The sequence below is a fragment of the Rhinolophus ferrumequinum genome, chromosome 12, assembly GCF_004115265.2.
Source record: "Rhinolophus ferrumequinum isolate MPI-CBG mRhiFer1 chromosome 12, mRhiFer1_v1.p, whole genome shotgun sequence".
In the NCBI taxonomy this organism is placed as follows: Eukaryota; Metazoa; Chordata; class Mammalia; order Chiroptera; family Rhinolophidae; genus Rhinolophus; species Rhinolophus ferrumequinum.
The window spans coordinates 81,138,674-81,155,823 of record NC_046295.1 but is presented as its reverse complement, the minus strand read 5'-3'; the positions used below and the strand labels follow the sequence as shown (position 1 = coordinate 81,155,823).

General features: G+C 56.5%; 1 protein-coding gene across 4 annotated transcripts in view; it reads left to right on the top strand.

Annotated features, from left to right (window-relative positions):
- The window catches only part of VAV2 (vav guanine nucleotide exchange factor 2), a 157,043-nt gene that overhangs the window by 70,686 nt on the left and 69,207 nt on the right, over nucleotides 1-17,150 (top strand). For all 4 annotated transcript variants that reach the window (XM_033122758.1, XM_033122757.1, XM_033122756.1 and 1 more), the window contains exon 3: nucleotides 8,950-9,008. In XM_033122758.1, coding sequence (XP_032978649.1) covers nucleotides 8,950-9,008 — 59 coding nt within the window. The remainder of the gene's footprint in view (nucleotides 1-8,949; nucleotides 9,009-17,150) is intronic.

The window sequence follows — 17,150 nt, the reverse complement described above, 5'->3', positions numbered from 1 at the left end:
AGTCTCCCCTCCTGCAGCCTCAGCAGGCACCACAGGCTTGTGGCAGCTGCATGTGATAACAGGAGGAGGGAGGGAGTGTCAGGGAAAGAGTGAGTGTGCATTCACAGACGGTGAGTGGCCCCGACCCGGGCCGGCCCACCCAGCCAGCTCCCGAAAGCCACCCAGGTGGTGGGTGAGCTTCTTGGCCTCCGTGGAGCTGCAGGCCCCACTTAGCAGCCCTGCTCTAGTGCCTGATGGTGAGGTTTGTGGTCCCGTCCGCCACCATCAGCATCAGATCCAGGACAGATGAGCAGGTCTTCTGGGGACAGGGCAGAGTGGGGTGAAGGGCTGGGGCCCTGCAGCCACAGGGACCAGCTCTGTCTGCCTGGGCTCGTCACGTGGTGGGAAGAGTGGCAGAAGTGTTTCGTGGGGCTTTTGAGGGAATAAAATACAAGAAAGCTGGTAAGGCTTGACAGAGGGGAGGCCTAGAGAAACGTTAGCTATAACTGTTAAGGAAGCCAAGTCAGAGACAGGGAGCTTTGAGGCCGGTGACATTCCTGACAACAGCCTGGGTCCCGCCTGGACGTCCCTGGGTGGCCTTGGCAAAATCACTTACATCTTCCGAGCTGCATTGTAGGTTTCCCATCTGCAAATTGAAGGATTTAGACCAGATGGTCATGGAGCTCCTTCCACCAAGGATTTTAAGTCTCCCTGATTGAGTCCTGCAAACCTTCCGGGTCAGGAACAGCTAAAGTTCACGTTCTCATCTGGTGACCACAGAGCATTCGTCCTGGTGTTATGGGTCAGGGATGGTGGACAGTCAGTGCTCAGAGGGACTCTGAGGCCGTCCGGTTCAGGCATTTCCCAGGGTGGACACAGGTTTCTTATCGTGCACCAGATCTTTGTGATGAGAGAGGCTGCTCAGAGCCCTGGGTGGAGAAAGCTTCAGAGGCTGCCTCCGACTTTAGCAGGAAAGAGCATTGTGGTCGATTAGCGATGCTTGCCGGGAGCACAGCCAGGGAGTGTGATGGCCTGGGTGCTCCGTGTTTGCCGTCTCTGATGTAACGTTGTTCCTTCACTCCACAGGTGGGAAAACTGAGGCCCGAGAGGAGAAGGGGTGTAGACGTTGAGTGGCAGGTTTAGGACTCGAACCCAGGTCTCTGGTATCGTGCCCCGATTTGTGCCTCTCTGGTGTTTTCTCATGATTGCAAGTTAATTAAAATAGCTTCTGTAACACGCCTGACGCAGAGAAGGCACCTCATGCGTCCAGTTAGGGTTCTGCAATCTTCTGTCCACCCCACCCGCCTCAGACTGTCCAATGAAGAGGCCTCGGGAACCCCACAGTAGAGGGGTTTCCCAGAGGGGCTGGTGCTCTGGATGCCCCGTCCACGCCTGCTTCCTCACTGTTTTCCACAAGGACACTGGGCTCAGCTTTCCCTTCTAGCCTCTTCTCTCCTGGCTCCCGAGGTATACAAAGTGATGTGACCCCGAGGTTTCCGGGCTTTCTTCCCCTCAGGAGGTGTCGAGGGTGGGCCCACACTGGCTGTGGTGGCCAGCCACTATAGCTGGCTGCAGTCTGGGTGGTGCCAGGGCACAAGGGCCGCTGCTCAGCCCTTCTCTTCCAGCTTGGCCTCGCCGTGTTAGGGAGGAGGGTAGTGGAATCTCAGCCTTCCCCCACCCCCAGTGACACAGCCTTAGCCTCAGAGACGGGGCGGAGAGCAGGGCCTGGCCCCTGCTCCCTTCCTGTCTCCCCTGATGGGCTCGGTGTAGCGGTCAGCCGGGTCTCGGAGGCACTGAGCCATCTGCAGTCTGTCTCCCCATGCCTCTGGCTCTGGGCGCTGTCCGGTTCCCAGCTGTGATGTCCCTGGGGCGTCTGCTTGGTCCCATCCACGAGGGGCTCACAAGGCCTTCGGGTCTGCCCTGTGTGCAGTAGCCTGGGATTGTTGGACACGATCCGAGCCAGGGCAACTCTGGACCAAGTCCCGGCCTTTCATCCCTAGTAAGAAAGTGGGGCTCGAGGGGCAGGGCAGACGCTCAGGAAAGAGTGGAATGGGGAGCAGCGCCAGGGCCCGGAGGCATCTGTCCCCGAGCCACCCTGCCTTGGGTGAGGAGGGGCCAGGGCTGTCTCCTGGCCCTGGGAGGTGGCGGCTGGGGCAGATGCTCAGGGTCCCTGCTTCTGTGTGGCCTCCTATGTGATTAGGAGCTGGGCTCAAGCGTGGTCCCCTCCGCCAGCCATGAGACTTCTGTCACATCAGGTTACCTCCCTGAGCTCAGTTCTCTCTGTTACAAAACAGGGCAGCACTGCCCCCAAGGTGGATGGCTGCACCGATGGGCGGACCCACTTGCAGAGGGAGTCAGGGCATGTTAGCTGCTCAGGCTCCACTCCAGGATACGTACAGCAGGCAGAGGGGTGTGAGGCCACTGCCGGGGCTCCATCTTCCCTCCCTTCTTTCTCAGGAGGGACTGGGACCCAGGTATCCCTCTGCATTGGCCTCCATCCATCCACCATCCTCCCATCCATCCACCCGTCCGTTCATCCATCCACCATCCATCCATCCACCATCCACTATCCATCCACCGTCTGCCATCCATCCATCCATCCATGTAATAGACATCAGCACCAAGCAAGGCACGAATACTTGGGCTGCGGGTCCTGAGGCTCAGGGTGGTCTCTCCCCCTTGCATTTGGGAGTCTTGATCCAAACCTGCTGAGGCTGCACAGCTAGATTTGGGGGTTTGGTTAACATCGTGCTGAAAGGCTCCGTTCAGGTGCAGGAAAAGGGAGTGGGCTGGGCCGATAGCCACGGGCCTTCCTGTTTTATCCTGCCCTTTAGTTTCCTCCAAAGTGGCTTTTGAGCTCTGACCCTCTTTCTAAGGATGACCAGATCCTCCTGCTATGCACTTCCCTCCAAAGTTGCTGCCAGTCACCTGGCTCCAGCCACTGGCGTTTTTCATTTAGCAGCTTAGCTATCTGGGGGCCTGGGGTCTGGCTCACACCCATCTTCCCGCATCCAACAGGATGCAGTGGCTGAGACGTGGCTGTGGCTTCCCGCTTGCTTTTGTTTTTCCTGCCTCCTCCCGGTGGCGAGCCCTGACCACGAAGCTGTGATTGCACGTGCTTCGTAATTAATCAGTCCTCGCTGGCCACTTGTCATTTCGAAGGCAACAGCACCAAGTTTTTTCTGACCTTGCTCTGGATGTGAAAAAAGAAAAAACAGAAGGACAATGCAGGCTAAGCTGGGGAAAGCAATTCATAATGATTTGCTTCTAAATATGCAGCAGTGTTAGCTGTAGATTTCCCAGGAAGATAGGAGAGTTTCCGGGGCAACATATTTAAATGAGTTTGATAATCTTGCCATTTGGCTCCGTTGGGCTGCGTGTGAGTGTGTGTGTGTGTTTCCAGATGAGTGGTAATGGCTGATAAGGAAGGTCTGCGGGCTTGGGCCTGAGCTGTGCGGTTCCTCCTTATTGATTCCTAATGACAGTGGGAGAATTGGGGCCAGGAAGCTCTGCTGATCAGCACGGCGTCTGCAGGCGAGCAAGGTTGATGGGACTGGCACACTCTCCTGCTGTCGCTCCGCTCGTGCCCGACTTGTATACATCTTTGTTATGGACCATTTTCGCCTGTGCCCAGGTTCACGTTCCTTCTGAGTCTAGAGGAAGAGTGAGATGCTGTGTGATGACAGTCTGAGCTGTGGTGGCTTATGTGGGAGATGGCGGGACCTTCAGGGAGGTTTCAGGTGGGCAGAGCGTGTGCGTGCGTGTGTGTGACCTCTGCTCCATGCAGTCCCTCAGGGACCTAGGCTGATGGCTGCTTTGCCACCTTTAACATGAGGCTTTAGAAGTCACCCCAGGGGCAGCGAGGTCCCATGAGTCAGGCCTGTGAGTGGCCCACTTGATGTTTGTGCCCATCCGTTGGGTGGGTGTCAGTAACTGTAAGAGAGGGTGGGAAATATGATCTAGCCAGGCTTGGAAGGAGGGCACGGGGTTCTGTTGCCAGCTGCAGGCTCCTGCGTGGTGTAGGGTGCACAGGCGTGGGTCACACAGACCTGGGTTCAGTTCCTAACTCGGCCGCTTATTGCGGTAAGGTTCTCATTCTCTCTACTCCCTGGTGTCTGCCTCTAATAGATGGAGAGTTGGGGGAGGGAACAATACATACAGAAATACGTTTGTGTCATGCTAATCCCAGTGCATAGCGTGTAGTAAGTACCCAATAAATGGTTGCTCACGTTCTAAGTGGGGCTTGGGAGGCAGGTTCTCACTGGGACCTTTGCTGCTGATCCTATATGTCCATCTACCCATGTTCTCATCTATCCATCCGTCACCCACCCACCCTCCCACCCCCATCCATCCACCCACCCACCCACCCTTCCACCCACCCTCATCAATTCCAAGGACATGTACGTTTAAAGACACAGCTTCACATGCTGGTACGTTTCCTGTAGCACATTGAGTACTCCTTAATTTCATGAGAGTAAAGGTCCCCTTGGTGTCCCGGTGGCTGCAGCTTGAATGAGGGGTCTGCCGCTGTGCACTCTGGGTGGGGGTGGGGAGTGGCGTCTTAGGATGAGTGTGATGGCATGGTGCGAGTGACCGACCTGCGTTTCCACCTGGGGGCCCAGAGTCAGGTTCCTGTGGTTTAAATGCCATGTTTTATTGACAGGAAAATTGGGGGTGGAAAATTCCTGCCCACTCTGCACCTTGTGGGGTGGGGAGTGGACACCAGCAGACTTATTTCTTTTTATATAACATTTCCCTACTATATGACTATGTTCGTCGTAGAAAAATATCAAAATACAGAAAGGGAGAACAAGAGTCGCACTACCCACTGCCAACATTTCACGTGTTATCTGCCAGTCCCTTTTTAGAAAAAGTTAGACCTGTCTGTCGTACATGTTTTGTACCCTGTTTCTTTCACTTACGGTGTTTATGAATATGTGTTGTATCAATCAGTTCCGTCTCTGACCTCGGCTTCCATGCAGCTCAGAACCCAAGGTGCGGATGTGCCCTACTGGCTTTCTCTGTACTTCTCAGTCAGGCCGCTGCCAAATTCCTGAGCATCTGTAAAGTGCTGCAGTGAACACGTCTGGAACGAAATTGTTCCACACGCCCAGAGTGGAAACTCGGTGCCATCTTTAATGACACGTCCCTAAGGATACACGCTGCCAGAGTGCCCCCAGAACCTGGCACCGGGTCACAGTCCCCAGCAGCCTGTGGCTGGGACTGCCTCCTAGAACACCTGCCAGCTGGTAAACCTGACGGACTGCTTCTTCGTCTTTCTTGGGCGTGCTGGACCCTTTGAGCGGGTGCTGTGCAATGATGTCTCTCTCCAGAATATTCTTGTGGGCACCTCCACACAGGTTTGCAGCTAGTGTCCAGGCCAGCACAGCTCCCGGCCCCTGGAGCCTGGCCCTGAGCCCTGCCACAGCAGACGAGTGGGGGACATGAAGGCGGTGGCTTTAGGGCTGGACCCCGGAGCTCCTGGTGAGGACGCTCCAGCTGGAGGGCTGTTCCCCTGTTGTCGCTGCTTCTGCTGTCACATCAGGCTAAGCCTGAGCAGCAAAACCTCCCGCAGAGTCTGTGAGGCATGAGAACACCCGAGAGGCGTGAGAACAGGCAGACTGGCCACGGGCAGGCACGACAGGGCAGCGAGGACTTGCTCCGTTAAGTGGGAGAATGGGACGGTTCCCACCTACCTGCTGGTGGCCATACCGGGTCATCCTGGCCCCTCTGGGACATAGCCTGCAGGCTGCTTGCCTGCCTCTCCATGTCGGGGCAGGAGTAGAAGCCCGCATTTCGAGCCCGGCAGGGGGGACTACCCTGGCTTGGGGCCTGTGGGGGCCAGCAACACAGAGGCCTGCTGCTTGTCAGAGGGGGCAGCGCACACCCCCAGTGGCAGGGGTCCTGGGAGGTCCCATTCTGGAACCCTGAGCTTGCTGAGATCCATGCTGGACACTGCTTTGCCCTGGACCCCAGAGCAGGCCACGTGTCCTTTCCTAAGAAGGCTTTTCTGCCCACTCTGCTTGAGTCTCCTTCCCACACCCCCTTCAGTGGCACAGTGCTTGCAGGGTATCCTGCAAGATGGACAACGCCTTGTCCGAGCCTGTTGTGCCCGACCCGTCACATATCTGAGCCGTGTGTGTGTGTGTGTGTGTGTGTGTGTGTCCTTATAAATGCAGATTCCCAGGCCCCACAGTCCCGTTTAGAGCCTCTGGGGGTGGGCCTGGGCGTCTGTATTCTTCAGATTCTCTTGTGAATGTGAGGAAGCTGATTGGCTGCTGGTGTCTGGTGAAGAGCCGGGGTCAGAGTCGGCCATGGCTGGTGGGGACAGAGCCTGCGATCCAGACCCCAGACCTCGCCTCCTGCCCTCTGGGCTGTCACATCCACTCCTGGCTCCTTCACTGTGCATTAAAGGAACCGGTAATATTAAACATCATGGCGAGGCAGCACTTGGACATGGGTGACCAGCACAGACAGTATGGCTTGGGGGAGCGCGCCATGCCTATTGCTCTGCCCAGCGGGGCTGGTCCTCTCGGGGGCAAGTCTTCTCCTTGTGTGACCCCACCTGCCCCCTACCCGCTGCCCTTGTGATCCTGGGCTGGCCTGGGCCTGAGGCTCTGTGGGCCCAGGCGAGAAAGTAGTCGCATCGCTGAGCCCAGAGGCCTGCGCTGGTTGTATATGGAGGTGGGGGCAGGGACGGGAAGGAAGAGCGGGTGTGTGTGTCTTCATTTCAGTCGTTAACTGGGACGCAGACGAGACGTGGAGATAAGTTGGGAAAATGTCATCCTTTGACATTTGCGTTTTCAGAAGGATTGGCAGGGCTGTGGAGGAGGTTTCTGCTCATCTCCTGGGAGCAGTGCCCCTGGGGAAGCCCAGCCCTGCGTCCTGGGAGCGGGGCCCTGGCCGAGGTGCTTCCCTCCCCCTGCAGGGAGGTGCACCCCGCTCCCTGTCCTTTTACAAGGGGCCACCAACGCCCCTCAGCTCACTCCACGGCTGTCTCAGGGGTCCCATGTCTGCCTCCAACAGTCCCTGCTCTGTCCACCGGTCCCCGGAGTGGGGTTCCCTGTGGTTCCTGCAGGTGCCACCAAGGAAGCATGCAGCCCAGGGAAAGTGAGGGTCAGGCACCTCTGCCAGAGCTGGGCAGGTTTAACCTTGTTTAAGGAGCTGCCCTGTCTGGTGGCAGGAACCCAGAGCTGAGCCCTGCACAAACCACCGGTGACAGATTCCAGCCTGGAGCAAAGCCGCTGTGAGCTCAGGGCTGAGGCTGCTGTGGTCATAGCAGCTGGAGAAGCTATTCTGTCTGCTGGGACCACGGGCACGTGGTCACGTTGGAGACCTGTCTCCTGGCCTTGGCTCAGGGCAGCAGCCCCTCCCTGTCTTGGGTACCACCTGTGCGAAGCCCTGCCTTTGTGCTAGCTCCAGGTTGGAAGACGGGTTTTGTCTGCTGTGCCATCGCTGACTGATGGCTGATGCCTTGGGCAGACTCTGCTGGAAGGGTTCTCAGCCTGCGTCCGGCTCATTGGGGGGTGGGGGGTGGGGAAATGTGGCAGTTGATTAGCAATGTCTGCCGTAGGAGGCGTGGTGGAGGGGGGGCTTGTGCGCCCTGTAGTTCCCAAACCTTTCAAGCTCTAACATTTCCAGTTTCTATCAAAGGACATAGAGCAATATTGCTTTAATTTTTGTTCTCTGTAAATATTTAGAGCTCTTAAAAGCCAAGAATAACAGCTGAAGCCAAGTTGCTCCTTTTTTGTGAAAGACCCCTTATAACACAAAGCCTGGGAGCCCGGCTGGCCCAGCTGCATAATAAACCAATTGAGTTTTGTCTGAGGAAACACAGACAAACCCTGTCATCCCTCGGCTTCACGGCTTCCGTGAGTCCCGACCCCTGAAATATAACCACCTACCAGAAGACAGCACATAGCACGTGGCTTGCTGGCAAATGGGCCCTCTCACCAGGCTGAGAAAGGGCCCTTCTGTACAGTTTGGGTGTTTTTCTCCCACACAATCCCTTTTAAAACTTGCTGCTAGAAGGAGAACAGCCTAAAAGGAAGTCTGAGGAATGTGTCCCCGCTGGGGGGCTTTGAGCAAGTGACCTAGCTGCAGCTTTCCTGTCTCCCAAATATGCATGACGAGGCATGAGGATGTCCCAGGACGAGGCCCAGAGAGGCCCATTGGGCTGAGTTCCTAGGACGGCCAGCACCCAGCAGGGGGCATCTATGATGTTAGCAAGTGGGCGTCATGGGCCATGTTCGTGTTCCCTTTCCCCAGCACACGCACGCACACACGCGCACACACACACGCACAGATGAACTCAGCCATGCTCACACAATGAAGTCTCAAAGTTAAGACTTGCACCTGTGTCCCCGGTGTGTGAGGTCTGGCATGGCAGGTGCTCTGTAAACTCTGTAATGAATCGTGAGCAGCTTCCTGTGTGCTCGTCGTGTGTGTCCTACTTTGCACTCCAGGGTCAGCCACCTCCCGCTCCCTGCCTCAGTTTCCCCCTCATCATCTGCGGAGCCTCATACCTGCTTGTTGCCTGTTGTTTTGAGGATTGTGGAATAACTGCAGTAGGGCTGGGAGACAGGTGGGTCCTGTGTGTGTGCAGGAGGCTGGCCGGAATCCGGGGCCGGGCCGGGGCGGGTGGGCAGCAGAGGAGGGAGCGGCCCGTGCTCATGGCTGAGCACTTCAGAACTTTCCTTTTGACAAGTGTTGGTCTGGGGACACTGCTCGGATCCGCTCATGCAGTGTGACCTGCACCTCCGTAAGGATCAGTGCACCAAAAGGACAGACTGGGCACCGTAAACACAACACAGGTGCCTCGCCTAAAAGGGGATTTGCTGTGTGTTTTTTACCCCCAAGATGAAAACTGCTCAGTGAATAGTTCTTTGTGTCTGCAGAGCATTTGAGGAGTTTTACGATGACTTTCTGGTTTCTTGTGAAATGACAGAGGCCTTCTTTCTGTCTCCCCAGGTCATCTCTGCGGTGTCGAGACTGTCCCTGCACAGTGTGGCCCAGAACAAAGGGATCAGGTAAGCCTTTGGCGCGCACGCGCAGCGTGCCGGCCCTGCCATCGCCGCATGCCACCACGTGCCTGGTCACAGACATTGGAGTTTTCCGCAGACATCCGCCACCTGTGTCTTTATCGTGCATTTTCACTGTGTTGTGAAGTTGTCTGTGGGCGGCGGCTGGGAGGGGTGGGGGAGGGAGAGCCTTCGGCTCACACCAGGGAGATCTCCCACGGATGTTAGTGGTGGCTGAAAAATCGCTTTCGATTTAGGTAATAAGATCAGCAAATTAATCCTTTCACAGATCATTGCCTACCCAAATGCACTCTCCACACGTCGGAACGGGGAGGCTTTGCTGCGAATGAGGTAGCGGGTGTTTGTAACGACCAGGCCAGAGGGAGGGGACCTGCCCTCTTGGGGGCCGCACGTCTCTTGACAGGAATTTCTCCCACTCAGTTTTCATTCTGCTTAGAATCCTGTGACCCCTGGGTCTGGCCTCTCACCTCTGACACCTGGATGGGGCACGTGGCCAGTGGGGGAGGGGAGGGCAGTCCCACACGAGAACGGGTCATTGTGGATTCTGGCCCACAGATCGGGGTCCGAGACATGTGAATGGGGACCAGTTCCCAGGTCGAGTGGGGACGAACCCAAGAGCTGCCCTTTCTGGATGAGAATGAGAGGCGTGGGAGGGTGGAAACAGCCCTGCCTGAGAGCGGGGTGGATGGGGTCACGCCTGGCTGTGCGGGTGGTCGAGCTCCAGGAGGGGAGCTTCACCTTGGTGTTGTCCGGGGCGGGGGGTGGGGGCCGCTGCCGGCCCTTGGTGGGGCTGTTTGCCCGGGTTCAGAGTCACCTGGACAGATGCAGATGTTAGCGCTTCCCCCACCCCCAGGTCTTCTGTTGGGTCCTCACAGGGCTTAGACGTTCCATTGCGTTGAGGACTTTTGTTTGTTTGTTTGTTTGTTTGTCACATAGGATAGGCTGTTTAAAATATTTTTAAACTACATATTAAACACATGCAAAAGAATATTTGTAACACACTTAGGTATAGAGAATAACAAGAACACAAAACCCACCACCCAGCCTCTGTCCCAGAATCTCACTAATACCTTTGAGGTACCCCCCCCCACGTCTCCCCCAGGGGCATGAGTGTTTTTCAACATAGCTGTTGAAAGGTCTGTAATAGGGACAGTTTTACAATGTTTAATTAAAAAAAAGTGTGTCATTTCTGGACACAAAGGCAGTACGTGGTTTTTGTGTTTTGTTTTTCCCAGAAACTGTCATCTGTTCCTTGTCCCCCTGGCCCAGGATGACGTGTTGTGTTGTGGTTTTCTTGTCCTGCGTTTGCCAGCAAATTCTTCATCTATATGCATATCTACATACATACGTAGGCAGGAATGAAGTTTGTGCAACAAGCGTTAGTCATTTTATTTGCTCTTTCATGTAACGCTAGAGTGTGCTCTCTGAATCCGTTCGACATTCTTCCCCAACCAGGGGCCCTGGTGCTGGGAGTCCCCTTGTGTTCCCGGGGGCGACGAGCCCTCCTCAGCGCTTTGCAGGGATGCGGTCCTGCCGTGGCCTCAGCGCTGCCTCAGGGGTGTTCCAGGCTCTTCCCTCCTGAGGCCCTGGCTGTTTGCACCCCGTGCGCAGGCTCTCGGAGCCTCTGTTTCCTTGGGGGTCTACAGCTGATGATGAGACCTGGTTGGTGGCTTAGTGTGGTGAAGAATGCGAGAGCTGGCCCTCCGTCTGTCCTGGGTGTGTGTCCTGCCTGATTAGTAAGGAGGCACCTCGAGTGGGGTTTTGTCCTCCCTCCTGGACGTGTAGCCCCTGTGCCTCCGTCTCTCCTGGCCCCTCCACCCTGGCAGCCTCTGTGCTCCCCGCCAGGGCTGTTCCGCGATTCAGGTGCTTCACAAGTCGTTCCCGCAGTAGGTGGGCAGAAGCAGGCACAGTCGGCCCTGCCCTCTGGGCCCTGGGCCCTCAGACTGGCAGATGTGATTGGAAACCCACCCCCTTCCGTCCCTGTTCTAGGAACCCCTGGGCAGTACATGGGCCCCCTAGAGGGTGAGGGGTGACCCCAGCCCTGAAGGCTGCTGCCCCTAGGAGACGGCGAGCAGAGAAAGTTGAGATCTGGGCTTCGGAGTGGATGAGACCAGTTCCACGGCTGGCATCCTGGTTCACTGTGGGCCTCGTGGGGGAGGCTTCTGCCTGCATCTTGCTTTAGACGTTGGGGAGATGGGTTAACACAGGGGCCTTCTCAGGATTCGCTGAGATGAGACAGCTCAGTGTTGGCCTGGAGAAGGGCTTAGGAAATATTATAGTGTGTTTTAGTAACAGAAACAGGGTGAGTAGGGCATGCTGTAAGCCCACCCTCAGGTTCGATGCTTGGCTGGAAGGTCTCACGGGACACAGCCAAAGCCTTACACTCACAGTTACGGTTTATTACAACAAAAGATACAGATTCACATCCGCGCATGGAACAGGCTCCAGGAGAGGCCAGGCTCCAGCTTCCGGCCCTCCCCTCCCAGGGCAGCGGTGTGGGCGGCACTTAATTCTCCCAGAATGATGTGTGACAACCTGCGTGGGATGTTGCCAACTCCAGAAGCCCACCCGAGCTTTGGTGCCCAGGTTCTCCCTGGGTGTTGGTGACCTAGACACGGCTGACCACCCACAAGGCTGACCTTAGTCTCCAGCCTCTCCAGAGGTGGGGCTGATACCGTGTGGCCCCGGGTCTCCCCCCAAATCCATCGTTAGCAGAGACTCTGGCTTGGCCCAAGGCCCCAGGTAACAAAGACACTGTATCCGGCAGGACGTCCCAGGGGCTCAGAGGTTCCCTCCCAGGAGCTGGGCCAGGGCCAGACCTTTCTTGGACTGTCAGGCTGTGGCCAACCCAGGTCTGTTGAGTTAACCCTTTCCTGCACACGGGAGGAGGAGCGAATGAGGGAAACGAGGGAGGTGTTTGCAGACAGAAGGATCAGGGCCTCCTGGTACGGGCAGCTCCCTTGCAGGAAGAACCGTCCGTCTCGGCGGTACCGCTCCTGGCCCTTGTCGCTGGTTTTCCTTCTGTGCCGTCCTCCCCCGTGTGCTTTTCCTCTCCTTGTCTGGGCCCCAATCCAGAAGCTTCCCGGGGGCCTCTCTGTCTGCGGCCCCTGGAGACAGATCCTCTGTCACCTCACGCAGGTCACCTCCCGTGAGCCCAGCAGATGGGCAGCCCGACCTGTGTGGCTGCCCGGGGTAGCACGAGGAGTTTGGGTAGCCTCTCATCCCCCACACGGCTGAGAGGTTTTCACAGGTGACGGAACATTCTGGGGGCAGCAGCACTTTACCAAACACTAAGCGGGCTCTTCGTTGAGCATTTCGTGATGTTATTCATTAGGGAAAGGTTTTAGTTCAGCCAAACCCCTTCCTTTTTTGAAAACCCACCAGCCGAGCCCGCAGCCCTGAAGAATCTCTTCCTCATTTCTTTCGTGGCTGGATAGGAGCCCAATGTGCTCCTTCAAAAAAATGCTCATTTTCACATCACTTGTACTTTGCATAATGAGCCGATTTTCCATAAAAGCCCAGTTATACTTCTCAGAGGCTAATGAATGAGACTTCATCTAAGAGTCCCGTCCTGGTGACAGTGGGAGGGTCAGAATTGGGGTGAGGCCTGGCCCGTGTCAAGTCATCGAGGTCCGAATGTGGGTTGCAGGTCCTTGTCACAGCCACAGCTGGCCCTGCAGACCGAGGGATGACCTGGTTTGGGATCATCACAGCTCTGAGTGGCTGGGAGGGAGGAGATGGCAATGGGCGGGACTCTGAGTGAAGATGAAAGGTGAAGGCAAGAAGCCCCCGCCCGTGAAGGTCTCCTCTGTCGGCCACCTGCTTGCTGAGGGAGCTTAGGAAGGGTTACTCCTGGGGCTTCTGTCTCTTCTGCAGGCTGGGAACATGCCCCCTGCTACACAAGATTGCAGTGAGCCTGCCTGCTGTGCGGCGTGGTGAGGTTAGCACCTGACGCTCCGGGAACACCCACGGGTCGCTGGCCCGGCTGGTGGGCTGACGGGTGGCCCCTGAAGATGCATCTATGTTGTGACTCCTGGACCCTGTGTGACAGGGAAAAGGCTCTCTGCAGATGTACTTAAGTTTGTGCAGATGGACTTAGTTCGTAATGACAAGAGGGAGGCAGGAGGAGCAAGTCAGAGAAAGGGGACGTGATGACAGAGCAGAAGTTGGAGTGATGTGGCCGTGAGCCGAGGGACACAGGTGGTCTCAGAAGCTGGAAAAGGTGAGAACAGGTTCTCCATCTCCCTGGAGCCTCCAGAAGGAACAGGCCCTGCAGACACCTTGATTTGAGCCCGTCAGACTCCTTTCAGACTTCTGACATACAGAACCGCAAGATAAAAAATCTGGCTGTTTGAGGCGAGTTGTAACGGCAGCAGTGGGAGCCAGGACACATGGCGTTTGCCCGGGGTCCTGAGGATTGGGGGGCGGCTGTCGTGGAGCACATGACGCGTCTCCACACACGCTCCCTGGGTCCCTGTGGTGGTGGTGGTGGCGTTGGCTTGGTCCTCACTGGGCCGAGCGCGCCTGGGGGCAGGGACCCGCCTCTGCCTTTGATCCCCAGTCCTGGCCCAGCCCCTTCTGCCCTCTGACTTTTTATTAATTGACGTAAAATCCACATAACATGAAACTAAACTTTCAAAGTGTGCAATTCAGTGCCGTTCAGTCTAGTGAGTGTGGTGCACCCGCCACCTCCTTCTAGTCGCAGAGCATTTTCTCACCCCGAACGAAACCTAGTGTCTGTGAAGCAGTCACCCCCCTCCCGTCCCCTACCCACACCCCCACCCCCGCAGCCGTCTGTCTGCCTTCGAGGGACTGGCCTAATCGGAACATTTCATGTGAATGGAATCTTACACTATGTAGCCTTTTGTGTCTGGCATTTCTCACTCAGTGTCAGGACCGCGAGGTTCCTGAGGGAGCGTGTCGGTGCTTCGTTCCTTTTTCTGACCGGATCACATTCCACTGTATGTGTGGATGGACCACAGCTTGGTACCCATTCGTCTTCTAAGGGCCGTTGTGTTGTTCCACCCTTGGCCTGTTGTGGGTCGTGCTGCAGTGTGCACACTGTTTGTTTGAATACGTCGTTTCAGTTCTTTGGGGCTGCCTTCTAAGATCTTGATTATTTTCTACTCTAAACAGACACAAGAGTGGGCACGTGGATGACATGGCTCTCCCAGAAAATCAGTCCACCGTCTTCTGGATGCACCCGTGAACCGGCGGCTGAGGCCGCTCTTGGTGTCCATGTCACAGATACGGTTTTACGGTGACGCTCGTATGCAGTCCTCACTCATCCATAGCTCTCCTTTCCCGAGTGGCTGTCCTGGGCCACCTTGTGCTAAGCTATTGACCTGCTGGGTCTCCGGTGGTCAGAGGCCACTGCTGGGGGTGGGGGCTGGTTCTGTCCAAGCTGGGCCCAACCCAGTGAGATCAATGGCTGGGGCAGAGCTGGGGGACTCCTCTTCCATTGCTTCCCTGCAGGGAAGGAGACTGATGTTGCGTCAGGCCTCCCACCCTCTCCCTCTCCCCTGACCCACTGGAGACAGTGACCCACACTTGAGGCAGAGGGGAGGCCCTAGAGCAGAGGGAGAACCAAAGGTTGACCTTGGTGCCACTGAGGCCACCAGGACAGAGCTCCCATGGCACCATGGAGGCTCTGATCTTTCCCACTGTACAGGGCCTGCAGTGCCCTTCCCCTGGACACTGGAGTGGTTTCCACCTGCAGCTGAGCTCTGGCCACCGTCTGTGAATGGGTTGCTGTTGGGTCTGAGTGAAATGCATGACAGACGTCAGCCAGGTGACTTTGAGTGTCTGTCTACACCGTAGACATGGGGGCTACCTTTCCTCCGTCACCCACAACCTCATGGGTTTTCTCAGAAACACTTGTGTGTGCTTCTCTCTGCCGCTGCCACAAAGCACATGGGAGCGGGAAAGAGACACTTTTTTTCAAAAATGTATGAACTGGCTGATTCATGCTGGGATAGCGGGGAGCTAATTCATGCTGGGGGCGTTCAGGAGAAGCAGGTGGGCATCCTGGCAGGAGGGGCGTGAACAGCCAGCTGGAGCTTCCACCACAGGTCAGGGGTCTCTAAGAAGGCTAAGAGCAACTGAATGTCTCTCTCTGGTCCATTCCACGTCTTCACGGGCATTGGCAGGGGCACCTGCCTGTGCCGTCAGTTTGCCCACAGAGAACAGCCATCTGCCTGATCTCATGGATTTTTATTATGGTTTTCTCCCTTTCCTCCTTTGCTCCCTCCCATCCAGCCACCCACCCGCTACCCATCCTTCTCTCCATCCAACCAACCCCCTATCCATGCATCTGTTTGTCCATTCACCCACCCATCGCTCCATCTATCACCTGTCCACTGATACATCCACCCAACATCTGTCTGTCCCTCTGTCTTTCTACCCATCCGTCCATCCTCCCACCCAGCTGTACATTCGTGCTTCTACCCATCCATCATCTATCCACTTACGCATTTGTCTGTCTGTTCCTCCTTCTACTCATCCATCCATCCATCCACCCACCCACTCATCTGTCCTTCTGTCCTGCCATCCATCCTCCCTCTGCACCATTTCACATGGACAGACGTCAGTCGGTTGGTCTCAACGATGCTATAAAGGGTTAGGCCCACAGCCCCCCTGATCCGGCAGCACTGAGGTCAGGCGTCGTCTGCTCTCCAGCACACAGTAGGCCCTCCACAGTGTTTTATGCTGAGGGGAGGAGGACAAAGGAGTGATCTGGCTGACTTGGGGGGTTGTGGGACTCTGGCTCAGTTTCCTCACCCCCTGAGTCTCCGTGGCCTCTTCTGTGGGGGTTGGGGGGTGGGGTCACAGTTTTCACTCCCTCCCTGGGTTGTTGCAAGGACTCAAAAGACAATGTCCATAAGGCTCAGAGCATGGTGCCTGGCACGCAGTAGGTCCAAAACTGACAGGAAGACAAGCTGCCTCTCTGTCCTCAGTTTCTTCAGCTGTAAACTTGGGGTCTCCCAGGGTCACCTATCTGGAAGGCTATGAGGGTCAAAGCAGGTGGTGCGTGCATTTCCCGATTCCACAGTGGAGGGGCATTGGGGCATCTGTGGAGGAGCCCAGGGCCACTGTCCCATGTAAGGTGCTCATAGAAGCTGTTAGGGGACAGTGTGCATGCAGGGTGCGTGTCTGCTCCAGTTTGTGGCTTGTGAGCATCACACCAGCCCCCTGGACCCCTTCGGGGCAGCTTGGGTGTCCAAACTCAGGATTATGGTGGGGAGATGTCACGTGGGCTGTCTCCGCTGACAGATGTCCCCTGTGCCAAGATGAGAGAATCCACCGCTTGGTGAAAACCCCAAGCGTGAGCTGCCTCCTGGGCCGAGAACGTGTCTGCACCGGGCAGTGAGACAGAAAACAAAGGGCGTGGAGACCTGGCCTGCACCCCCATGGCCTCAGACTCGCAAGGCCCCTGGGCCACATTTCAGACCCTTTGTCTGGCTCTCAGGGCCCAGACATTCACACTGGAAGGCCCTTCATCCCTCCTTTCACACATGGGGAAACTGAGGCTCAGAGGGCATCACTTCCTGAGTCCCAAGAAGGTGGTGGCTGGGCCTAGGGTGTCAGCAGCCATACGTTTGCTTGTTCTTTCGTTCGTCTGTTCGTTCATTCATTCATTCATTCATTCAGTACCCGGTGATTCCAAGCCTTGGGCCACCGCAGGTGCTGGGATACAGTGGGAACGGGTCACTTGGGTGGGGAGGTGGACACTGGCCCCTGTTCAAGGCGCGGAAGTCACTGCAGCTGTATGCAGGGTAGGGCATGGTGAGGGTGGGGAACGTGGCCCCAAACCCAGAGGTAAAGGGAAGGGCGGGCCTGAGAGGCGGGTCGGGCTGCTGGCGTGACTTTCAGCGGGTGTCTTAGTCCTGGGTCTGTTTCCAGTCTCTGAATAGGAGACCATGGCCTGACGGTCAGAGCCTGTGGTGAGGGGCCAGGGCAGGGCAGCCCCCAGAGGTGGGTCTCCAAGCGAAGACTGACGACGCTGCCTCCAGCCCCTGCTCCACGAGCACTGGGTGAGCCCGGGGGGGGGGAGTATCATGGCTGAATGAGAGGCCCCCCAACCTGTGCACATGAGTTTCTTGGGAGAAGGGGTCTTTGCACATGTAATTG